The sequence below is a fragment of the Ostrea edulis genome, chromosome 2 (genome assembly GCF_947568905.1).
Source record: "Ostrea edulis chromosome 2, xbOstEdul1.1, whole genome shotgun sequence".
Lineage (NCBI taxonomy): Eukaryota > Metazoa > Mollusca > Bivalvia > Ostreida > Ostreidae > Ostrea > Ostrea edulis.
In genome coordinates, this window is record NC_079165.1 from 46,271,216 (window position 1) to 46,297,952 (window position 26,737).

General features: G+C 34.7%; 2 protein-coding genes and 1 long non-coding RNA gene across 3 annotated transcripts; 1 reads left to right on the plus strand and 2 right to left on the minus strand.

The window, feature by feature from the left end:
- Positions 1-642: 642 nt before the first annotated feature.
- On the minus strand, positions 643-1,731 carry LOC125659791 (uncharacterized). The gene is made up of 2 exons (XR_007364219.2): positions 1,541-1,731; positions 643-1,088 (listed from the first exon to the last, which is right to left on the minus strand). It is a non-coding gene; the product is annotated as an uncharacterized LOC125659791 (long non-coding RNA).
- Positions 1,732-3,289: 1,558 nt separating this feature from the next.
- On the plus strand, positions 3,290-9,429 carry LOC130051707 (hsc70-interacting protein-like). Its single transcript, XM_056154205.1, has 4 exons — positions 3,290-3,599; positions 8,183-8,265; positions 8,734-8,868; positions 9,048-9,429. Exons 1-4 carry the CDS (start codon positions 3,593-3,595, stop codon positions 9,159-9,161), a joined length of 339 nt encoding a protein of 112 aa, XP_056010180.1. The 5' UTR covers positions 3,290-3,592; the 3' UTR covers positions 9,162-9,429.
- On the minus strand, positions 9,266-26,583 carry LOC130051706 (pleiotropic regulator 1-like). The gene is made up of 14 exons (XM_056154204.1): positions 26,484-26,583; positions 21,534-21,640; positions 21,324-21,448; positions 19,011-19,058; positions 18,736-18,820; positions 16,945-17,017; positions 15,697-15,792; positions 14,553-14,645; positions 13,918-14,067; positions 13,609-13,803; positions 13,217-13,335; positions 12,992-13,131; positions 10,733-10,926; positions 9,266-9,629 (listed from the first exon to the last, which is right to left on the minus strand). Exons 1-14 carry the CDS (start codon positions 26,490-26,492, stop codon positions 9,570-9,572), a joined length of 1,494 nt encoding a protein of 497 aa, XP_056010179.1. The 5' UTR covers positions 26,493-26,583; the 3' UTR covers positions 9,266-9,569.
- Positions 26,584-26,737: the final 154 nt, after the last annotated feature.

Consider the following 26,737-nt stretch of genomic DNA (forward strand, 5'->3'; position numbering starts at 1 on the left):
CGATTATTTTTACGGTATTATGCTTTGTTTTACAGAGATACTACTAATCTTTTACATTGCATTTTACACATGTTGATTTGTTATTTCATTGAACCAGAAGTGTTCTTAATTTTTACTTGTTATTAAATATATTTCAATGTTATTGTGTTTGTATTGAACTGATAACAACTAGTGAAAAATTTGTATTGAAGAGTAACCTCTCATCTGAGCAGCAAATATTGAAGAAGAAAAAACATCATGGACAAAACTGCTTTTCATTTAGGTTCATATTTCAGCTACAGGAGTGATATTGTGAATTTCTGAGAAAATATCCTTTTTATTTTCTTTCATCATTATATGCACTCTAAGGTTGAATTCAATGTAATTACAAGAAACGAAAAGTTTTTAAATACAAAAATACTGATATTTACTACATTCCAACAAACACTTTTACCGTAAGTAATTATCCTTGTAAGTGAGTTGGCCTCGATATCTTGCACGACATATGCACTCAAGATTATTAGAATTAAAATGATTGGGAAATTTTTCAAAAGATAATAAATCCCGCTCTAACAATCAAAACTGGTTCCAGCAGAAGCATACATATGAAAGGAACAAGTGCATGTGGACAGATGATTAAGTATTGAAAACATGAATATCTCAACATCTTATAGTCTTTATTGTCATTGAACAGCTTTGTGAAATGTAAACCATCATGCCTGAAGAGATTATTATACGTCAAACCATGCTCAGTTTTAATAATTCCATGCAGATATCACAAACCTTAAGTGGTTGGGAATCGAACATGGTTTACATGTGTATATACAATATAAATGTATTTGCTTCTGCAAAATGAAGACTTTTCAACACGTTGATCGTCGAGAACAAGGCTCCTTCTAACGTGTGGCAGAACTTTAGATTCATGTGCGCGGTGAAATTCTCAAACACTTAAAGATTTTCGAGCTGGCTCTTCCGGCTTACTGATAGTTCCTTGCTCCACGTTCTCTTTTAGGTTTGTCAAACCCATGGTTTTAGTAGGAGACATAAAATAGAACACACTTCATTCACTTGCAACTTTTAAGCTTAAGGAAGTCCGCTTCTGACTGGATCTGTAAGGGAAAAAAATGCATGTATTTAAGAAAGGGTCCAATCCTGAACCAAAATCGAGGTCCAATCCGGCACGTTTATCGTGGAAACGACCACAGTCCAATCCTGCACATTAGCAAATGTTCAAGTCAAAATATCTATCTAACCAAGGCAATTTAAGGGACAAATCGCATACACTGGTTCAAGTTTTCATCAAAAGATATGTCCAGTCTATTTTACCGAAAGTATCTTTCCTAAAATGCATGAAAACATGATTAGAAACATCTTCGACCGCTTCGAATTCTATCGAGGCAACATCGTCAACTTCGATCAATGAATTTAGAGTTGTACGTGTACATGAGTAAGAATTCCAACAACCAATCAACTTAATGATGCCTCCCTGGCCAGGCAGTGTTGTAAATTCATAAATTCGTCGTCTAATAAGTTGGTAAAATGAAGAGTTTTAAGAGCCTACCTTTGTTTGGAAATGCCATCTGCCATCTTGTTTTGTCCAATCCTGCACACGATCATGACAGTGAGCATAGGCCTACATTTTGCAAGATCGGTAAAGTTGGCTACTAGTAACTGGCTACTTAAAAAGAGAAAAGTTGGCTACTAGTAACTGGCTACTTAAAAAGAGAAAAGTTGGCTACTAGTAACTGGCTACTTAAAAAGAGAAAAGTTGGCTACTAGTGGCCAGCTACTTGAACCAGGAAAAGTTAGCTACTAGTAGCCAGCTACTAAAAGTGAGAAAAGTTAGCTACTAGTAGCCAGCTACTACCAAAATATAAAAGTTATAATAACTGATAGTCAGCTACCATATAAAGGTTACTGAGTTTGAAAATTATTATATATCAGGTTTATTTCTAAAGATGACGAGGAGTCGTATGAAATTCCATGCTCAATTTCCTCCATTTTACATAACTTTGCAATTCAAATTACGAATAAACTTTCAGCTGAGTGCTTACTTTGTAAATAATTTGGATTGAATTCAGACCTTCATTCATTTGATATACCATCCATTTTGAGATATCAGCTACTTTTACAATTTGATTCGAGTTACTCTGAATTTCAACATTTGTGTGAATACCTTAAGGAACTTTGTGTTTGTGTTAGATATCTCACGAATTTACGACTATGCATATGACAAGGAGTGATATAGATCTGTGAGAATACCTTAAGGAAGTCTGTGTTTATACATGCATTATATATTTACCCAACTTACAACGATACGTATGGCGAGTAGTGATATTGGGTATCTTGATATCTCATAAATTTTCAGATATCACGCTTTTAAAAGGAAGTCAGCTACTTTTACCTTTTGATTGCAAGTAACCTCACATTTCAAGTTTTTTTTGTAAATACCTTAATAAATTCTGTTTGTATCAGATATCTAATTTACAACTATCTACGTGAAGAGGAGTGATAGTATGTATCTTGACATGGCATCAATTTTCAGATATCACCCTTAAGGAAGTCAGCTACTTACCGGTATATCTTTGGATTCCAGGTAACCTAAAATTTCAGGTTTTTCGTAAATATCTTAAGGTAGCTCCATCCTCATGTGACTTATCAATATTAATGGTTAAAAGTGGAAAAACTTTACTAATTTCAACTCAATATAGTTTGATTTAATTAATTACCAAAGAAAATGTATATGTTGCCACCTTTTTAAAGATGCCAGACATACAAAAACAGAAGTATACATCAACATAAGAAAATCCACATTTTCGTTAAACAGAATAATAAAGATATATAAAAACTTGTTGAAATGACAAAATTTAAGTATCAACAGTTTAAAAAAAAAAGCTAACTCATTAATATTTTTAGATTAATTATGGATATTAGGGAAACCAATGTATAATAAACATCCAGTAGAGGAAGTTCCAGCATAGGAATTATTGCCTTTAACAACATTTTTTAAATCATGAATAATTGATTATCTATGGAAAATATAAACTTTTTCAGCATTAATAGTTTAACAGATTTTTTATTATATCCAGTGAATAAAATTCCTCAGTAAGATATATTTTTATCATGCGCAAAGTTTAAATTATTAAGATTTTTGCAAAAACCTATGACATCACATGAGGATCGATCAACCTTAAGAAACTCTGTGTCGGAGGACAGTACGTTTATTGGGCATTATTTAGGGTGTAGTGGGTTTAAAAAAAAAAAAATGAAGTTATTACTATCATAGTGGATTTTCCGATCCATCAGTGTAACTACATGTAACTTTAACAGAATTAAATCTGTATTCAGCTCACACCACAGGAACCGGTAATTTTGTCTGTAATAGTAATAGTAGGGTTACCACCCGGGGCTCTAACAGAAATTAAGAGTGGTATGGTATAGACCTCTACTGTTATCATTACAGAAAAAATCACCGGTTTCTGTGCTCACACTAGAAGAACTCGCAAAATTTTGTTAACGAGTCGTTGGTAATACCCATATTTTCTACTTTCGGTTTACGTACTGAATGTAAACACGAGAAATAATTTCCGTATTCGAGTATCTGAACTTCAATATGGCAGGTATTTATACATTTATTGTTTCCCCGAATATCATATATTGTAGGTATAAAAGCCTCAACTAGCTAGGTCTAAAATACCGTGTTAAATATCAATAATTAGCAACAAACAGGGATCAACATTAACGATTGTTCGATTGCCCGAGGCAAGTGAAACCCAGTACGGACAAGTGAAACTCGATATACACTTGGCCCTTCTACACTTGCCCGATGGGGCAAGTGTTTATTCAAGTATGAAATGTGATTATTATAATAATTGTGTTAAGCTTGATGAATATCAAATATTAGAACGTAAAGTCCAACTCCATATATTGCTGTTCTCTTTACCAAATCGTCAGATTATAGCGAAGGCCCATTCTAGTAGATCGTACTGTATCACCAATTGACAGAGAGAGATAATTAGAGTTACTGGTTAACAGGCTTATTATCATTAGAGTTTAAAATATTTCGGACAACTAAGTTTTTCATTCGGACAAGTAAAACTTCGAGTTTAAGGTAGTACTCTACATCGTCATAATGGCTGACTTCCTTTAAAAACATGGATGACAAAATCGATATCAGCAATATTTGACTTTTCCATTTAAATACCTAGCCGAGTAGCTCAGTAGGTTAGAATACCGACTGCTGAACTGTAGGTTGCAGGTTCGAGTCCAGCAGGGGTTTTAAATTTTTTTCAGATTACCTTCTACTAAAACTGTATTTTTTGACAAAATAAAGTAAATTTGAAAATTTTCAAATTCAAAATATTTTTGTACATATCCTACACTTTTCATCTACATCAAATTTCTCTGGTGTAGCATACCTCCTTAATTGCCCGAAGGGCATGCAAGAAGAAAAGTTAATGACTACCCCTGACAAGTTCTGTTTGAGAACTTTTTAAAGATCTTTTCAGTGTGACCAACCATAGTCATGATAAGTAGTTTAAGTATAGTTCCCTACTATAATTTGGTCAACATTGACGAGCCTGTGTGTACACCCTCCCCCACCCCGAAAAAAAATCCCCTTAACATTGGGGGCGGACAGGGTAAATGCGAGAAAAAGGGAGAGGACTTGTGTATTTGTTTTACGTCCCTTGTGTCATGGTGCGGTACTCTTTCCTTTGATATTAGCCATACTTTAGATCAGACGTTTGAAGAGAGTTTTAGTGCAACTTTAGGTCTATGCATGGGGCTCTTCGGGACCGCAGCAGTCACGTTTTTTTTATTGCAAAGGATTTTAGGGTCTCATCCGAAAGACTTTCACTGCTAAATGTTTGAGTGTTTAGCAAAGGAGCAGTGCCTCTGTACCTATTGTACTATAGACAAGTGCAACAGGAAAGGAGGAACCCCCCCCCCCCCAAAAAAAAAAAAAAAACCAACCCAGAGGCCCACAGGCCTTATGATCACCTGAGTATTATTTAAAAGCATCACTAGTTCTGAGGGTTATGTATGAAATCTACGCGTAGTGAAAAGATTTCTTGTTCCGAATATCTAAAGCTAAATCTTAATACTCGGCAAAAGTACACATATAAAACAAGATGTGTTCTTAAAACTTAAATGCCCTCAAAAGTGCATATACTGATGAAAGGCTTTACTTAATATATGTAATAATAGCACGAAATGATTAATTTTGACCTGTCCAAGAGTCAAAACCTGGGGTTGCAAAATTCCCAATTTTTGTACACCCTTTTAATTTTTTTTCCTAATATGTATTTAGTTTTTATACCATGTCAGCAAACTTCAAGAAGTCTTTCAAATGATAGAGACAATAATCACTATAAGAATTTTGGCTCCACCCTGGAACCAAACCCCTACCCCCTAGGATCATGAAATTTACAATTTTGATAAAGGACTACCTACTCCTTCTAAATATCTATTTAGTTTCAATTTAGTATCAATAACATTAAAGAAGACGGTTTTTTAAAATGTTTTATGCACAAATACTATATATTATTAAGTTTGGCCCCGCCCTGGAGTCAGCACCTCGACTGCAGGGATCATGGAATTAACGGTTTTCATAGAGGCCTTCCTGCTCTACATCACTATGAATTTAGTTTTTCTTACACTGTATGTGCAGTTGTAGAGAATAGTTTTTAGAATTGGTTATTTTTTGTCAGTGTTTGCCCTGCCCCTAAGGCCCAGGGATGCAGGAGTCCTGACACATTCAATTTATGTCATCATTGTCCCAAAGATGCTTCATATCAAATCTGAAAAGAATTGGAATCATAATTATTAAGAAGTTAAAAGTGTTCAATTGTATCACTTTCAATTTTGGCCCCACCATGAAACCAAAAGCCCCTGCCCCTGTGATCATCAAATTAAGGTACCTGTTCATTCTAAATGTCCATTTAGTATCAATATAGTATCAATACCATTAAAGAAGGTGTCTTTTAAATGTTTTACACATAAATACTATATACCAAGTTCGGTCCCGCCCTGGAGTTGGAACCTCCACTTTGGGGATCATAAAATTTACAATTTTGGTAAAGACCTTCCTGCTGTACATCACTATGCATTTAGTTTTTCTTACACATGTTCAGTTCTGGCGAAGAAGATTTTTTGAAAATAGGTCACTTTTTGCCCCGTCTCTAAGGCCCCAAGGATGCAGGAGACCTGTTTACAGTTTTATGTCACTCTTGTCCCAGAATGCTTCATGTACCAAGTTTGAAAAGAATTGGAATGGTAGTTGTCAAGAAGAAGTTAAAAATGTTCCAATTGTTAGCACGACGGACATTGGACGACAACAGACGCAGACTAATTGCAATAAAAATCGGGCTGGACCGAAAGATCAACTTTGGGACCACTGAAGATGGAAATTATCAGTTAGATGCATGTATATATTACATTAATTTTGGCGACCTTTAAAAAAAAGAATGTATCTCTTCTATAAATGAATCATTTAACAATTGACTACAACTACAAAGAATTTCAACTATACTTGGCAAAATCATTCTCGGATGAAGGAAATTAAAGTTTGTTCAAATGAAGGCACATGCCCCTTCAAAGAGGAAATAATCATAAAGATGCAAAAAAAAAAAAAAGAAAAAGAAAAAAAGACCACTGGGCCAGAAAAGCTGAAATTAACATGAAAGCTTACTGACATAGTGGCGATTCAAGTGTTTGTTAAAATCGTGACCCCTGGGGTTAGGGTGGGGCCACAATAGGGGATCAAAGTTTTACACGCGAATGTATAGGGAGCCAAACTTGGCACAAAACATCCTTAGATGATTTTTTTTTAATATGAAAGGCCATACCTGTCTACAAAGGCACATGATAATTAATGAATAAGTTTTATAATTAATGAATTTTTAGTGGTTATCATAGAAAATTTATTTCTGAACCAAGCTGCTTATATAATAATAGTTTTGCTCATGCTTGTTTATTGCTAGGTACTGCTTGAGCAGTGAGCGATGTGGCTCATGGGCCTCTTGTTGTCAAAACTAGTACAAATAATGATTCCGACGCGGTTCTGATACGTGATCATAACAGTACACATTTTTGAAGGATTTCATATTGTTAATTATTCAAATGTACAACCGAGATCCCGCGGTACCAAACCTGCTGTTGGTTTTTAGCTCACCTGAGCTGAAAGCTCAAGTGAGATTTTCTGATTGCCTGTTGTCCGTCGTCTGTCTGTAAACTTTTTACATTTTTGACTTCTTCTCCAGAACCACTGGGCCAATTTCAACCAAAACTTGACCAAAAGCATCCTTTGGTGAAGGGCTTTCAAGTTTGTTCAAATGAAGGACCATGTTCGACTCAAAGGGTAGATAATCACAAAAATGCAAAAATAGGGTGGGGTCATTTAAAAATCTTCTAAAGAACCACTGGGCCAGAAAAGCTGAGATTTAAATGAAAGCTTCCGGACATAGTGCAGATTCAAGTTGATTAAAATCATGGCCCCCAGGGGTTGGATAGGGCCATAATAGGGGATCAAAGTTTTACATACAAATATATAGGAAAAATCTTTTAAAATCTTCTCAAGAACCACTGAGCCAGAAAAGCTTAAATTTACCTGAAAGCTTCCTGGCATAGTGCAGATTCAAGTTTGTTAAAATCATGGCCCCAGGGATGGATGGGGCCATAATAGGGGATCAAAATTTTACAAATAAATATATAGGGAAAATCTTTAAAAATCTTCTTCTCAAGAGCTAATGAGCCAGAAAAGCTGAGATTTACATGAAAACTTCCTAACATAGTCCAGTTTCAATTTGATTAAAATCATGGCCCCCGGGTGCAAGATGAGTCGACAACAGGGGATCAAAGTTTCACATACAAATATCTAGGGAAAAATCATTAAAAATCTTCTGAAGAATCACTGGGCCAGAAAAGTTTACATTCACATGAAAGCTTCCTGACATAGTCCAGATTCATTTTTGAAAAGATAATGGCCCCCGGGAGTAGGTTGGGTCCACAATAGGGATCTCAGTTTTACATGCGCATATATAGGAAAAATCTTTAAATATAAGTCAAGGTGACCCAGGTGAGCGATGTGGCCCATGGGCCTCTTATTTATTATAATTTTCAAAAAAATTTCTTCATTACTTTTCAACATTTTCTGTGTTGTTTTGTCCGATTCTTCCCCATTTTATTTCCATACCACTTTTAGAGGGCGGAGTGCCACATGAAGCAGAACGTTTACCAACACTACAGGACTTCCTTAACAATCAGGAACTCAGGAGTCTTTACGAAGTATGTGTTTTACTTTGCTGCTCTGCTATTACAGTTAGTCCTATCAAGCATGTATAGTTGCCAGGTGTTCCTATATTTGCTCATCTTCTTCAGCCAAGGATTTTCAGTCCACTCCGCTTCTCACAAATAGGAGAGCAGGGCAGACCATGCACCCTTGGCTAGCAAAGTTGATATTTGCTCTGAAAAAGCAGTATACTTTAGAATGGCCTGCATTTTACCATCATGCCTTTTGACCCATTATTGACTTCTTCAAAACAGTAAACTGCCAAGTCTCAGAACTTGACCATTTATGAAATTTTAAATGTATCCATTCCTTTCTTTGGGTGGAGAAAATACAATCTATGTCTCACCCCTTAAATTTTTGTTTTAACTACCTTTGATGTGCATATTTAGCCTTTGCCTGCATGATTTAGCCTTTGCCTAAATCTTGAAAGGTAACATTTCTGTAGCTTTTTGTTCTTGATGCAGGATCCTGAAATTCAAATGATCTTCACTGAAATTGAAAACAACCCTAACACAATTCTACAGCATCACAATCACCCCAAAGTACAACAGGTTCTCCGACTGATTCAATCCGAGTTTGATCGACAACCACCACCCACGGTAAATGAATCCGACATCACAATGCAATCGTCCAATTAATTCTCATCTCCTTAATTATAATTACCATATTCTCTACAGGACTATGCATTGTAAATTAGGAAAAGCATATTTTTACAGATAGTTTGAATTTAAACAGCATTACTAGGATTATAAAAACTAATCAGTGTTAGTCATTTCAGGATCAGGGAGCTGACATTGAGCAGATGACAAGACCAGCTCAAACGGATGATGATGACATACAGGATATCATTCGAATTCTGGAACAGGAAGAAAATAATTCAGGAAGTTCCTAAATTCTGCTCTGGAGAGTGTTTTCAAACTCAACAATGCAATCTTTATAAAAGTGATACACGTGTCATGAAATATCCAAAAGAAATCACAAGCATAAAGACTTGGCTTTTATTACGATGATTTAATGATGACTGACAATGATTATATGTGTATTAACTTGATGTAGCAGATGTTTTTCTCTAACTTCTTCCTGCTATTAACTTCTCACTTATCATTGTTTGGATGTTTTATTGTGGATTATTAGTATAATAAAGCTTTCTTTACAATGAATATTGCTCTATTGACCACTATTGGACATAAAAATCCTCATTTCTTTCTCCGCGTCATTTCCCTTTACATTTGCCCATTGTCTCCACAGTCTAGTACCATTCCTTAGACACTATTTCTTATTCTCACAAAATCTGCCCTCGTCAATATCTCTTTTTCTTCACAATGTCTGGTCGCCAGTTAATTGGATGGGATTCTTCCGTCTGAAATGTTCAATATTCATTTTAATTTCAATATGTTTCCATCTTCTACATGAATTATAAATTGATGAATAATTGCCCATTTCTAATACTAGTAATTTTGGATAAAAAGTGTAGAAATTTATTTTATTACTTTTAAAGTTAGTGTGTGATGCAATTACTTCATTTCTTAATGTATGTGCACTGAAGGTATTTACAGTCAAACACGCTTATAGCAAAGTGCTGGTGAAGAACAAGTTTGATTCATGATATATATATTAAACATAATTTATTTTATCATACTTTCATGTAAAATACTCGAATCTGATTGGTCGAGAAGCATTCGAAAAAACATATTGTTACCCTCTGTGAACAGAAAACACGCGCTCCAGGGTGATAGTATCTAGCAATGGGTAACATTTCTTGACAACAGGTGATATTATATAAAATAATCACATGCGTCAAATCTATGCGCGTACGGTTCGCCGTAGATTGTTACACGACGTCGTTTGAGCATTTGTAATAAACACGAATACTCGCATCGAAATAAGAAATATCGCATGACAGTGATTGATCAAATGTAAACAGACGCAAGTCCTTAATGATCCTTCTGCTTTGTTGTTTATATAACATTAAGTATAATAAAACAAATATTGCATGTAGTTGAGGGTAGCATGGAAAATTTTCACCCCTCGAGAAACCATTGTCAACCTCGGCAGGTTTTCTCGGGATGAAAATTTTCAATGTTACCTCAACTACATGCACTATTTATATAATATACAATAAATTCTTAGCATCTTTTAAAACTTCAGTGAATGAAAATCGCTTCACTGTAAGTGCGAATTCATTATAAGTGTGTTCACTGTTTTACTGTAATATGCCTGATTTCACATTAACAACTGCCTTAATCATAAGTTGTGTCTAATAGAGCATACCATAGATATACATGTACAATACTGGTAGTGACCACAGCTTGTGTCTGATAGGACAGACTTACAATAATGGCAGTATCAACAGACTTAAATTGACTGCAGTAAAAACAATTTGTGTCTATTTAGACACACCACAGACTTACAATAATGAATGTAATCACAATTTAAGTGCATTAGAACAGACTACAGACTTACAGCTGATTCATCTTCCTTGTAAATTTTGATGGTCTTATCTGCCTCTGTTGTCAACAGACGACTGCCACTCTGGTCATAGGTCATAGCAAAAATCCCAGCCTCAGAATCGATGGACCCAGGCTGCGCTGCTGCTTGGATTCTCTGGAAGTTGTATCCAGTTTTCCAGTCCCAGAAATACATTGATCCATTATCAGCTTGCAAAAATAAAGATTCAAACGATTTATATATCAAAGAATGTAAAATAGCACAGAGATGCTTCTGTCTGTAGAAGTTGTATAATAGCACAGAGATGCTTCTGTCTGTAGAAGTTGTATAATAGCACAGAGATGCTTCTGTCTGTAGAAGTTGTATAATAGCACAGATATGCTTCTGTCTGTAGAAGTTGAATCAGGAATCAATATTTCTACCACATAAAGACAATAACACACGTGTAGTTTTACGCAATTTTTACAAAAACATTTTACAAACGATCTTTGCTGTTCCATCCTTGGAATAAGAAGATTATAAGACTCTCTTACGAGTAGCCATGAAATATAAGGTGATTCCACCCGAGGGTTGCAAAAAAGCTGTGTAACTCCGAGGGTGGAATCTTAATATTTCATGGCAACTCATAAAAGAGTATTTTTCTCTCATATTTCTAGAAATTTTCCGTTTTCCTTGTGCCTAGCGACGTCATTTTGAGAATTTTCCAATTAATTAATTTTTTGCTGTACATTAAAAATAACACCAGAATCGAATTCTACGACCTTCATTTTCGCAACTACGTTGCTGACAAAAAAATCAGCCAACGACTGTAGAAGTGAATTGTATTAGAGTTATTCCTCTTTGAATATTAAAGTACACAATAAATCAATAATCAGGGTGATGTGTGACGTCACTCGGCAGTCTATCAGCGCGAAACATTTTGACAGACCTAATCAGAATCTGAATCCACAACTGCATGCTTTAAGTTAAAGGAGCATTGATAATGATATTAATTGAGCAGTTATTTAATGACGAGTGTATGAAAAGAGATTCCAAGTGGTTTTTGTTGGTGAATATGGGCATGGATAAACTTTCGTTTTCCACACGTGCAAGGACTCGAGTCTCATGGACATTGGAGGAACTTGTTTCACCTGAGACACATATAGGGACAGTAGACGTTGGCAGAGTGAATGTGGAGGTAGGCCTAGAATTAGCAGACTGTGTGGGCTGGGTTTCTGTGAACTGGCATAATGCACTGGATGACATAGATGTACTCGACAGCATTTTCAATATGAGGAATTTGTGACTGTTGTTGAGTGTGTGGTAGTTGTTCAATGGATGTGTATTTTTGTGTCCGGTCACATACACCTTGAGATTATCAGGGACATTACAATCTGTCATTTTTTGTACAAAAGCTGTGCGGACAATAGTGTTCGTCAATCGAGGTAAGTTGCAGGCTAGTTGTGTATTGATTATTACGTCGTGGGATATGAAAGATAAACGTCACGTGATAAGAAAGATAGAAATATCTTTCATACCTTTCTTTCATAGAATATCTGTATCTTACATATGTAGATATGAGAGAAATGAACATAGATTTAAACAAAACAGTGTGTTAATTTTTGCCTTTGATATCTTTACCAGTTGAAATGATAGCCATTTCCTCATGAATGTGAACAATGTGCGTATGAATCTTGATAAATATAGTATGACTATTTTAATGGCTGGGAATAATGACAGAAATGAAAGTAAAATGTCAATATAACAAATACATTTCATTTTTGAAAATATGTGAGGGTATGAACAGCGACACTTCACGCCAGCATACAGTGCTAAAACGCTTCATGAAGTATGCTGGCATAAAGCGTCGCAGTCCATCCCTTGTGTATTTTCAGAAATGAAATTTATTTCTAAAATATAAATTTGAATGATCTATAAGCTGTAACACTGTCATACTCAGGGATGTGACTGAATTCCTCAGAAATCAGAGGAAAACTGGCCAAAAAGGGAGGAAAACACCTCACCCTACCTGGAAAAATATCATTTTCTGCCACTTTTGATAAAATCCAGAGTGTTTCATTTTTTCGAAAATTGAGCAAATCAGAGGATTTCCTCTGAAAAGAGGAAAAATCACACCCCTGCATACTACTGAAGATGAACTGTCAAAACCTATTAAATTTCTAACAATGTTAAAACATAATATTCAAACCACTGAACAGTGCTAAGACAAATAAATTCAAGTCTTTGGAAGATTTCCATTGAGAATCGATGTGCTTGACTTTTTAATGTTCTAACCTCCAGAAACAAGAACACCATCAGCATTGCTGGCCAGAGCATTGACAATAGCATTGTGACCTGAGAGGTTCTGTATGAAGTCTCCATTGGGGAATTTCCACTGTTTGACATTGTCTGGTGATGCTGAAGCAAATGTGTATCTGTGTGGAAATTAGAGGCATTATTCATTTTCAATTGACTTAACGGACAATACACTAATTTACAGTGTCCCAGTGTTTAACTTACAGCTTGGGATGGAGGGAGAGTGCCCGGACACTTCTCTTATGATTGGTGAGTGTCACCCGTGTCCTCCCCATGGCTAAATCCCACAGTCTGATGGTACAGTCATGGCTACCAGTAATCACCTGCAATAGAGGAATCCAGTTTCACACATTGTACAACCACTTCATCCACATATTTACACATCTTTGTCAACAGTCTTAATCTGTCTATTCAGCAATACAGTAACTTTGAATTACTTAATATAATACAAAAACTCATTTACAATTATCTCTTTCCTAAATGTTTTGTACATAAACAGGTAGATACATATATCCTTATAACTTTAGAGGACATTACTATTTTTGGTTCATGACACACAAGTTTTGTAAACTAGAGGTTGAATGTAATATCTCTACCTGGGGATCTGCTGCCTGACACCGGACCTCAGCCACGGTGTTGTTGTGACCCACTAATGTGTGTACACAAGCTTTGGTTCTTATGTCCCACACTCGGGCTGACCCGTCCCGCCCACAGGTCAGCAATACATCTATTGTGGGGTGAAGGTCCATGGAGTACACTGCACTTAAATGACCATGGTAGTGTCTGATGGTCTGTAGAGAGAAGTCAATCTTAAGTGTATGCCAATGTTCTTTATGACCAATAGGATATCTAATTATAATATATGTAATGTGTTATATATGCTTTACATCTGAAAAAATACAAACTTTGTTATACTCTAAATCCCAGCATCGAACCATTTTGTCCTCACCACAGGAAAACAAGTATGGCTGCCTTTGACTGACCTTCACCCCTCTTACAGTGCTGACATGACCAGTCAAGGACAGTTTTAATGTTCCACTGGCTAAATCCCAGATCTAGTCATATCAAAAAGAAAGATCAACTTCTATTAATTAAAAGTTAATATTTGCATCAAGGTACATATACAATGTATCAGGAATTTAAAGTTTGAAAACATACTGTAAAATTTAATCAATGGTTACTTGAAAGTCTCAAAGAACTAATTATCATAGTTAACTAATAATAAAACTCATTTATCAGAAAAGCTTCACCTATCATTCTTAAAGATGAGGATGTACATTATGGTTTACAGATTTAATATAGACTGTCAGCATTTACTCTGGTTTACACTTCATAAACTTTAGTAAAATCTAGTTTGTCAAATGTAAAATTGTTTCCCTCATTTATATGAAATTTAGCTTGCCACACATTACATGGACCATCCACTATTAAACATATGCGAGGACATATATATGCAGTGCCTGCTGTCCAATCCTATTATGAATTATCATAATAAAATACTGTTTAAATTAAACATATGATTGTTCTTTCTATTCCAGACCTTAATGACTCTGTCACCAGCTCCTGTCACAAACCACTGGTTTCCTGGTTCTACATCAATACACCGAACCCATCCAAGATGACCACTTATAACCTAGTAAACATGAAATTTACACAACATATTGTCATACTAACAACATAACATTGCAAAAACAAGATGTGTTTGTGAAACACAAATGCCCCCGATAATGGCCAATTCCGAAGATGGCCAAGGTCACAAGGGCAAATATCTTGGTACCAGTAGAAAGATCTTGTCCAAAGAAATGCTCATGTACAATATGAAAGCTCTAATATTTACCATTTAGAAGTCATGACCAATGTAAAAAAAAAATTAAATGTAGGTCAAATGTCAAGGTCAAAAGGTTCGATACCAACGGAGAGGTCTTGTCAAAAGGAATACTCATGTGAAATATCAAAGCTCTATCTCTTACTGTTCAAAAGTTATTAGCAAGGTTAAAATTTTCAAAAAGTAGGTCAAATTCCAAGGTCAAGGTCACAGGGTCAAAAATGTTGGTACCCACGCAAAGGTCTTGTCACAAGGAATACTCATGTGAAATATCAAAACTCTATCACTTACTGTTCAAAAATTATTTGCAAGGTTAAAGTTTTCAAAAAGTAGGTCAAACTCCAAGGTCACGGGGTCAAAAATGTTGGTACCCACGCAAAGGTCTTGTCACAAGGAATACTCATGTGAAATATCAAAGCTCTATCTCTTATTGTTCAAAAGTTATTAACAAGGTTAAAGTTTTCAAAAAGTAGGTCAAACTCCAAGGTCAAGGTCACAGGGTAAAAAATGTTGGTACCCACGGAAAGGTCTTGTCACAAGGAATACTCATGTGAAATATCAAAACTCTATCACTTACTGTTCAAAAGTTATTAGCAAGGTTAAAGTTTCAGACAGAATTACGGATTTACAGAATGATAGACAGGACAAAAACAATATCTTGGGGGTATAAAAACTTGAATTATGCACACTCTCAATGCAAAACACCCTGTGGATTTACACTTCTACACAGAATAAAAGTTTCAAATGAAATGAAGATAAATGAATTTACTTGTTTATAAAGAATATCAAAATTTCAAATGAAATGAAGATAATGGATGTTAGACCGAGTACTGGATTAATAAGTAAAATTCACAAATACCCTGTAGAGTTTCCAAGGTGGATGCCACACAGGTTTAGGCATTGTCATTGCTTTCTTGGGAACAAGTGCTTGTTGATTTCCTATTGAAACTAATGCCTGCAAAGGGAAGCAACTCAAGGTTGTGATTTACATGTATTTACTTCAATAATGCTGTATATTTAAGAAGTAAAGTATGCATTTTCTTGGATGCTGCAGGATAGCCACCTAGGTCGAGATATGTATTGAAATATAAAAGCCGAGCCTGTTATATTTCAAACAACATTTCGAGACCAAGAAAGGCACCCTGCAGCATCCAATTTCATTTCTATTTTATTACAGCTCAGAAATGTAAAGCCAATCATTTCTATACAGCTACAAATTAGGTCACTTGATGACGTCATGGCAGCTTCTCAAACAGAGTACATGTTTTTTGCTAATGAAAAAGGTGAGATTGTAGGGTCTACTGTTTTGATATTTAGTTTGATGTTGACGGTTTATACCACTGTGATGCCATTATCTGATCTGCTCTGAATACACAGTCCGACAAAACTATGCACAAATGGAAAGGGTCAATTTGTCTGTACATCGCCATGTTTGTTAACACGTGTATCGATCTCGGAATGCAGACGATTGTTTTAATCAATGAATGTCAAATATTCTTCAGTCATATGTAATTTTGTTCGTAACATACATTGATTAATTTTTATGATAGTGAAATAAAATTAAAAGTTAACAATTCTATTGTTGTATTAGCAAAGCATAAAGTGTATAAACAGTAGGTAGGATCGCAGACATAAAGTGTATAAACAGTAGGTAGGATCGCAGACATAAAATAGGTCTACTTCTAACAGGCCCAATGTCTAATCAGGTCCAAGACATGAAACTGATATAGTCTCAATAATTTTCAAACCCATATATCAATTTTCCTTGTGGAAATTTAATATGTATCACTGATCTGATAATCTAGTGATTACAGAACCACAATGTAAACTAGTCATTTGTACTAATTGTGCTATCCTGTCTAAATAAAAGAATTTATTATTATAATCAGTGTATATTGGAGAATAATGGATGCAATATTTCCTTGGATCTCTCCAATAACCATGGTAGAATTACATTTTTCAAGCATTTAGTCCTACAGTATCATCTATGATGTAAACTAGGCTCATTTTTAAAAGAACCGATTAATCATTCATATTCTCCTCTTTATAACAGATTTCTTGTTCTATCTGCATAAAATACCAAATAATGTTATAAAATTCAACAAACCTTTGATGGATCTGATTTTTCATGATGTGTCCTTATGTCATGCATACTTGCACCAGTTGGAACATCTTTGTTTCTGTCAGAAAATCTCACAATATATCTTTCAACTAAAATAGCATCTGTTGTGTATCGTGTATTACAGTAAAGGTCCTAGCTTAAAAACTGTAATATGAGGTAAATAGACAAACCAAGAGCTCTGTGTGTAAAATATTTCCCCAAAATTAACTAAATTTAACAATCTTTTTTTTAATTTCAATTTTTTCAAATACATGTATCAAAGAAAATTAGGTATTGTTGGGAATCAATCCTTGCAATACATACATCTTCAAGTTGTTTACAAATGTCTTAGCTTGAAAACTGACAAGTGGGCAAACCATGTACTCACTTTGTAATATTTCCTTAAAACTAACTAAATAACAACCTCTAATTCTCTAAAAAATTGAAGGAAATCGAAATTCTTGATACATGTACATCTTCAATACTCATACAAATACTCTGTAGAATAATAAGGTTCTCACTTGAAAATAGTGACATGAATTAAACAAATCATGTACCCTAACACTAAATTTCAAATAAAGTGGCAAAAATCCTTTAAGATGGATCAAAATTGCAACTGAACATGATCTAGAGTGACACGCAAAGAAGCTACATAACAAGTTTCAGCTTGATATGTGACAGAGAAATGAAAATAGAATTTTAAAAAAACCAACAGACATACATACAGACATTACTGTACCATAATACGTCCCGTCTAAAGATGGGAGTCTAAAACCAAATGGTCAGTCTATTTTTTTTTTTATCTGACAGTCACCAGATTATAAAACCCAATCCAAAAAAAGATCTTCCTCACCAGACCATAGTCCTGTATTGTGCATTCTGAACTTCAACCAAATAGATTTCTATGCATTAATTGTTGCTTTCAATTTACAGATTTTATAAATTCTGTTTCTAGAAAAGAATTCATAAAAAGATATTTCCTATTAGCATACTGTACAATGTAAAGTGTCAGAAACTTTATGTCCCTTTTTCCCTACCCCTGGGGAAACATTTAGATACATTTACAATCACTGTGTAATTCTGCTTAATTTCTTTTGAAATTTATTGCCTATCATTTGCAACAATGAAGACACATTTTGTTTCAGTCTAGTTAGTGTTTTTACTGCCATCTGCCTGCGTATATAAATATATACATTCCGCAAAGTCTGCGGCCTATACATTGTGTGCAGATAAAGTTGGGCTGTGAATCCAGCATTTAAAAATAAAGATGGATCTGTACAATAGCTTTCTGGTCTAAGCAGAGCTACAGGTTTGCAGCAGCTCTGTCTCTAGGTTAATTACTGACCATCTACAGAAATTTATTTACATCAATCAAGTCCATAGACAGTTCCGATACATTGGACTGATATATATATATATATATATATCTATATTGAAGAATTTAACAAACTAGTCGAGTATACTCAATCAGCTTTGTGATATCTATCTATAATCCAGAAATAAGTATATAAAAATCTACACAAGTAGTAGTATAATAAAAGTATCACAAATCCAACTGAGTATACTTGACTAGTTTCTTTAATTCTTCAGGAGTATCTGAATATTGCTTAGTTACAATAAGTTAGAATATCAGACTGAACAAAACCATAGACAATTCTGCTCCACCTTGCCATATATGGGTATGACCTATACATTCCATTATTGTATATGGTCAGTAAAAACAGGCACATTCTGAATCTAGTTTAATACCAAAACAAACTTGGATTTGATTGCAGTTCAATTATTCTGAAAAGTCACCTGTTTTTGTCATATACAGCCATTTCCATTTGTCCACTGTGACTGGGATCCGTCTGCATTAATGTGCCATCAGTCAACTGTACACCTGTTATCAAATCAGAGAAACCACACACGTCTTACTACTGCACACCAAATATTTGTCCCTACTTAATATATGATCCAATAATAAGAGATATGTGTTAAATGTGAGGTTTACACAATTATGCTATTTATGATGAGAAGATAACTTCAAAGAAACAATACACTGGTGTAATTATAGAATTTACAATATGTACCTGGTCCTGAGGGGTATGGGTGTGTCCCTTGTATTGATGTACCATTTTCTGAAAAAATAATATAATGCTTGCAGTTTTCTTAATAAATGTAAATTTGTATGCTATAATATGCTAGCATTCACTCCTTTCACCTAGGCGGGTGAAGTGTCTGTATGAATGAAAAATTCTTGAGCAGAATGTAAAATGATATACAAGCAGAAAACAATTCATTCTACATGCTTATGATGAATTACAAAGTTGGTAATATATCAAGAAGATTTTTAAAATTGCATAATTTTCAAAAGGTTTTGACTGCACCCCTCATGCCCCAACAGTGCAGTGACTTAAAACAATCAGTTTTAGTTCCCCTTACCCAAAATATGTTCCATACCAATCATAGTAGGTCACCAGAGTGACTCGGATGACTGAAAAAGGCCGTATTTCCCCAATATTAAAGAGTGGTTTTCCCTGTTGCAATAATGTGTTAAGCAACAATCAACCATTATGTTTGGTTGTGAGTGTTTGAGTTTCCCTGATGGCCCCCAGTGAGCCTACTCTTTCAAAAATCAGGGTAACGCCCTGCACTGGTCAGAATTTTGGTTGAGGTCTTCCTACTCTACATGACTGCATTTAGTTTTCCTTACAAATATACAGTTGTAGAGAAGAAAGATTTTTGAAATTTGGTCATTTATGGCAGCATCTGCATGGCCCCAAAGGCCCCTGGGGAGAAGGAATCCAGAAATTTACAATTTATATCCCTGTTGTCCCAAAGATGCTTCATACATAAATTTGAAAAGAATAAGGGTAGTTATCAAGAAATTAAAATTGTTCCATTGTTAACACACACATTCAATCACTCTGACCAATTTGGCCCCACCCAGATGCCAAAATCCCTACCCCTGGGATCATAAAATTTACAATTTTGGTAAAGTTCTAAATATCTATGTAGATTTAATTCAATATCAATGTTATTCAAATGTTTTACACATAAACACTATAAATATGCCAAGTTTGGACCTGTCCTGGAGTCAGACCAGAACCTCTACCTTGGGGATCATGAAATTTACAAAATTGGTAAAGCCTTCTTACTCTACATGACTATGCAATAAGTTTCTTAAAAATTGGTAAATTTTTGCCCCCATCCCTATGGCCCTTGGGGTGCAAGAGTCCTGAAATTCACAAGAGATGCTTCGCACTAAATTTGAAAAGAATTAGATTAGATGGGTAGTTATCAGGAAGAAGTTGAAAATGTTCAACAGAGGCAGAACAAAAGAAAGGTCACCGAGTGACTGAAGTTAACTTCAATAATTCCAGAATGAAAACACAAAACACTTAATGAAGTATGGTAAGGGGAGGTACTCATACTACGACACTGTCTATTAATGATCAATTCATAAATAAATTGTCACGAATTTTGATGGATTACTTAATGATTGAAAACTAGATGGGGAATCTCTTTACTAAAGTGAGGTTCTACAATTAATATATACTATGCAACAATTGGAGAAGTATCTGCAAAAACACAGAATTTGGTAAGTTCAAAATTTTTATAATGAAATAGCATAAAAGTTTGATTTGGCCCCCACATGTAATAAGTAACAAAAGCATTTGCATAAATTTGTTCTGGCATATACAAAAAAAAAAAACAAAAAAAAAGACCAATGAATTCACTAAGCACACCATAAATACATGTACATGCATTCCCAGCCATTTCTTTTGAATGGTCAAAGTAATCTATTTCATTTCTGTTTCATTACAGCAGGGCTAGAAATGATTATTTTCATTCACTGGTCACTTGATCTATCAGCTTAAATTTTTACTGGTCAATTGATAAATGTCCCTTTGGACCAGTGGATACAAAAACGACTGGCCCCGATTCCATAATCAATAATACCATGGATAATAATGATAAAAATTTTCATGATTAGGCCTAATATCGTTTATTCAAACTAGCATCAATAGCGGGTTTAAGAACATTTTAATCTTACTATTCTTATCCATGTTTTTCACTTAAACTTAGAAAATAGTCGGCGTCATCTTCACCTTTTATGTCATTTGTGAAAGCGTTGTAAATTGGATGGGTCATTATAAGAAACTCGCAGCAGAAGACATGCGTTCATAGATATACAAACTCAGATCTCGTCATGTGGCTCATGTAGAGAAATTTCAATAAGTATTCAAAGTACTAGCCCAAATCCAAAACTTACTGACCCAAGAACATCAGGCCATCAATTATTTCAAGCCCTGTACAGAAAACACAGAACTTGATGAATTTAAGAGAAATCAAAGAATGTTTAAAAATCAGAGCTGGATACGACAAATTCTTTTACCCACCCTGCCAGGGAATGCTCTCGTATGGCTCTATGACATTCCCATGAGTCTTTTTCTGTCCCTCTTTAGGTAAATCTTTCACAAGTCCATATTCATCGGATAATTTCATTTTCCTTCTCATTTCTTCACTGAAATTAAAATGAACCTTGAGTTACATACTGGCAAAAATTGACTCCTGGGCATCAAATGAATTTTATATTTCTGGTTCCATACCTTTTTAAGTCCCTGCTTGGTGTGACACCCTGTTCTGATATAAACATGTCATGTGTCCTCTTTAAGGACCTGAACACAAGTGTATGTACTGAGTGCTTCTGTACGTCCTAAAATAAAAGAAAATCCTTATTATTAAATCAATATGTATCTGGTATGGAGGACTAGAGACCTTCCATAACTGTGAATTAAATCACAAAATGAATGCAGACATGTATTATTTATCGTGAAGAATGTCTGGCTAAGTACATGTTGTACAACATAAAGAAAATTGTGCTACAGAACACATATAATGAATCTTGAATTAAAATTTAAGACTAAATGTGTTGGCATTAGGGCTGAAACGATTCACCGAAATATCGATACTGTTCAATATAAACCCTCGATTCAATGTTCAATTCATTGCCTAGATTTTCGGTTTGATACGTTTATTACAAACTGGTTCAGTAAAATACATCAGGTTTGGTCTGTAATGATTATTTTTACCTGCATGGGGGACAAAATAGTGTCAAATAACGTTCAGACTGTTGTTTACTTTGAGTCTTACGAAAATAATAATATACTTCATCAGTTTAAACTACAGAGCCAACATGCATCTTATCATTTGGCAGTTTGGAAAACATTTTGCTTTTAAGATTATGAATGTGAATCTTGGTAATTAAATTTTTCTTCAATGTTATTATTGATTTCTTCTGTATATTGCATCGTATTGAAAGTATTGAATCGTGGCATAAGTATTGCAATATGTATTGTATCGTGAAGGAGGTGTATCGTTTCAGCCCTAGATGGATCATGACATGACACGAATGCCCCCGCCTGCAGTAAAGTCAAATGTAAGAAATCCATAAAAGTATAGTATTGAATGTGGTATTCAGATTGTATGTTACACGCATTTGGTACAATGAAGAATTCAATAACAATGCTTTATTTGTTTGAACAACCATAAAATATAATCAGCAAACTGGAACAAAACTCAGACTCGATCTGTAACTTATCAAAAATACATCTGCATACAAAAAATCAGTTCAATATCTCAAGGTGTTTAGAAAAAAAGTTTTGAACAACAGTAATTTTTCTACATCAAAGGGGCACAACTCCATCAAAAATCAACAAACTGGTACAAAACTCAAATTTGATCTGTAACTCATCAATATACACCTGCATACAAAAAATCAATTCAATATCTCAAGGCAAAAGAGGCCCACAGGCCTTATTGGTCACCTGAGTACTAGTGAAAAATTATCACTACTCCCAAGGGCTATGAAATCTAGAAAAAAATTTCCTGTTCTGATTATCTTTAGAAGCTAAATTTTGACATTCAGCAAAAGTATAAAACAAGATGTGTTCTTACAACCTCAATGCTCTCATAAGTGAATACAGAGATGAAAGGCTTCACATAATATAATAGGTGTATTAACATTAAAAAATTAAAAGATATGACTAATTTGGACCCATCCTAGAGTCAAAACCCTGGGTTGTGAAATTCACCATTTTTTGTAGTGTTAAATCTAAAGCAAACTAGCATGGCAACGCGCCATGCCCTTTTTTTCTCTATTACATTTGAAAAATATTTGTTAATATAAACAATTGTTCTTTTTTCACAAGTTTGATTGAAAAGTTTAAAATCAAGGCTGCAGGTATTAACTTTTAAAGAGGCTAAATGATTATTCTATTACTATCATTATATGATACAATAAAAGTGCCCCGAAATTGTCTTGCTGCGATGAAAAGTGCCCTTTTGAACATATGACATGTGTGCCCTCTCTAGATCTTAGATTAAAACTAGAACCCCTACCCCGGGGATCATGAAATTCACAATTTTGGTATCTTGACCTTCCTGCTCTACATCACACATTTAATAACTATTAGTAACCATTTTGGCCCCAACCTGATACCAAACCCTTACCCCTGGGATCATCAAATTTACAATTTTGGTAAAGGACTACCTGTTCTTTCTAAATATCTATTTAGTTTCAATTTAGTATCAATACTATAGCACTTAAGAAGATGCATTGTAAAGCGCTTTGAGCAGCATACGCTGGAAAAAGCGCTATATAAAACCAATCATTATTATTATTATTTAAGTGTTTTACACATAAACATTAAATAACAAGTTTGGCCCCACCCAGGGGTCAGAACCTCTACAGTGAGAATCATGAAATTTACAATTTTGGTAGAGGTTAAGAAGAAGATTTTTGAAAATTGGTCAATTTTGGCCCTGCCTCTAAGGCACCAGGGGTGCAGAAATCCTGAAATTTACAATGTATGTCCCCCTTGTTCCAAAAATGTTTCATAAATGAATTGAAATTGATAGTTATTAAGATTTGAAGAAGTTAAAAATGTGTACTTCAATTGTTAATGCATGATGGATGTCGATGGATGCAGACCAATTGGAATTGAGCTTACACCTAAAAACTTGAATCCACACAGCTTGGGAAAATTTGCATTTGGATCTGCTTGAGTGTGACCCTGCTACTTTTGAAAGAAGATGTTTAATTTCATGTATATTCCAATATAAAACTTTTTAAAAACTCCTATTGTGTCCTTATCCTAACCCCTGAATTGAATAAAACTTGAATTTGTACTACCTGAAGATACATGCATATCAATACACATGTATGACTAATCAATGCCCTGTTGTTGTTGAGATGAAAATAGATTCCCCCTACATATTCATATCTAACACTTTGATCCCTTACTCTGGCCCCATCCTACTTCAGATCTGGTCAAAATTTGAACAAATTCGAATCTGCACTACCCAGTGAATTTTCTACATTGTTTACAAGGGTCCTGTGGCTTTTGAATTGGGGAAAATTGTCGAAATTTCAGTCAAATTGGGAAAAATCAATTTGATCGTAAATAAATTTTAAAATCAAATCAAACATTATATTGTCTTTATTTTACACATCTAATTCTCTTTAACCTTCTAAAATTTTCAACCATTCTATCCAAATCATCAATCCCATAACTCTTTGTTAAGTTTTATGTATATAATTCACATCGAATGTTTATTTTTCCCAATTATGTTTTCCTTTCATAATTTTATCAAGGGGAAAAATGCAAGCTAAATTGGGAAAAAATTGGCAATTTTTAGGAGGGGAAAGGGCCGAAATTCGGACCCAAAATGGGCCTTAAAAAAATCACTGCTACCTAACTTAAGAAGTTTGCATATTAACATGACATATCATGGTCCTGTCTTGAGAAAAAGATCCTAAAAGTATGTTATACATGTATGTAAAACTTTGATCCCCTATCATGGCCCTATCCTAAGGTCTTGTTGAGAAGAAGATGATACAATGTACCTAAATATTTTCCTATATATTTGCATGTGAAACTTTGATCCCCTATTATGGCCCCACCCTAACCCTGGGAGACCATGATTTATTAAACTTGAATCTACTCTATGTCAAGAAGTTTTCATGTAAATTTCAATTTTTCTGGCTCAGTTGAGAAGATTTTAAAATGAACCCGTATTTTTGCCTTTTCTTGATTATCTCCCCTTTCAAGGGAGCATGGACCTTCATACACCCGCCGCTTCAATAATGTAGATAAAGCATCTCGCTGAAAGTTTTGTATCTTGTCCAACTTAAACGTAGTCAAAATCTTGACTTTGAAAGCATGTTTTTCTATGCTACCGAGGACTGGAAATAAGGGGCTTTTTCATTGGTTTGAATTTCACAATAAGGAATGGTAAAGCGAACAATCGCATATAGAAGCCAAGACACACCTTCCAGCGAAAATACATGTGTACTGGCCTTTTGGCCCACGGTAGGTAATCGCAGAAAAATAGACTGTTTCTGCTGCCCAATTCCATTCATGAACTCAGTATTTGGCAAATAGATCTTGTTTAAATTGAACCTGATCAAAGTATCACCACAGGGATTTATGAGTACCTTCTCAGGGGCCGATGTTCGGCCCCATTCCAAATCAAAAATAGGCTGAAATTTTCCCAATTTGCGGGTAAAAATTCCCAAACATAAAATTGGAAAAAAGTGTGTTGTTTTTTAATCACAAATCGGAGGTTCCAAATCCAAGTACTTGTTTCTCAAACATTTTCAAATTCTTGGAACTTCTTTGCATTGTTCATGTCTCTACCGCCTCTTTAGAGAGAGGCTTTACCTCAATGAATATTATTTGCACTCCATGCATTAAGAAAAAGACTTGTAAACACATGTGTCTTTGGACAGTATTCTCAAATTTTGCTTATGAGGTCTGACCATATTAACACTGTATTGTGTTTCTGTGAAATTTAAAGGTTATGTTGGAATTTAATCTGAAATATATATATATGAAAACATGTATACCGGTATATATATAATTTTGTTATTTTTCCCAATTTCAGCAAATTGTCGATTAAATTTTCCCAATTTTGAAAAAATGGCGTTTCCCAAAATACGCTGATAAATCCCTGCACCATTACAAAATATGTGTACATGTAGCTGCGCTCGCTCGAAAGGTAGCACCGTCAACATATTAGATCGCTGTAACATAACACAATATCAAATTAATTCTAATGTGTTCTTTGAGGATTTAAGAATATACAGCATGATACTAAAAGCAACTTGCAAGACACTGTTTTAATAGACAACCATCGAAAAAAAGGTATACTCCAGCCAGTCTAGGCCCAGTAGGTATACTCCAGCCAGTCTAGGCCCAGTAGGGGTGAAGCAACAAAAGTCAGACAGGTTTTCGGACTCCCGCGCATGCACATCAATTTAATGTGCTATGCTCTGAACATGTAAACAAAAACCTATTACCTAGTAAGAAGTATAGTTTTACCCCTTTTGTCAGTTTGTATTCAAAGTTTTCATTAATACGAGGAAATTCGAGAGAAAGACACAGTCGGTCTTCTCCTCATTGCTGAGGAAATTCATCAACCTGTCCACAACAATACTGTAAATCTAAGCAAATAAACAAAGTCTTAGAAAAATATAAAATCGTAATATTGATTACCTCTGTCATTGTAGAAACAATGCAAAATCCAAAATCGTAATAAACAACGCGAAAAGTTTTCCCACCAACTCGTTCAAAGAATAATTTTTGTTAAAATAATGAATAAATCGTACATAAAACATTTCTCGTTAGCATCGACAAAATGGCGGGAAGTATGATGTTCAGACGAGATTCGTCCAAACCAATATAAAGCAAGTAGACCGAGGCTGTTTTGAGCAGGCATGTTTTGTGGTTGATTTTTACATTCTACTTCT

Bases quoted from the DNA above. Each gene is read 5' to 3' on its own strand.
- LOC130051707 (XM_056154205.1), top strand. The intron at 8,266-8,733 runs GTATGTGTTTTA...TTCTTGATGCAG, and splicing joins AACTCAGGAGTCTTTACGAA to GATCCTGAAATTCAAATGAT. The intron at 8,869-9,047 runs GTAAATGAATCC...TAGTCATTTCAG, and splicing joins ATCGACAACCACCACCCACG to GATCAGGGAGCTGACATTGA.
- LOC130051706 (XM_056154204.1), bottom strand. The intron at 18,821-19,010 runs GTACATATTGTA...ATTTGATAACAG, and splicing joins CCCATACCCCTCAGGACCAG to GTGTACAGTTGACTGATGGC. The intron at 13,336-13,608 runs GTAGAGATATTA...CCTCTATTGCAG, and splicing joins GTCAGGCAGCAGATCCCCAG to GTGATTACTGGTAGCCATGA.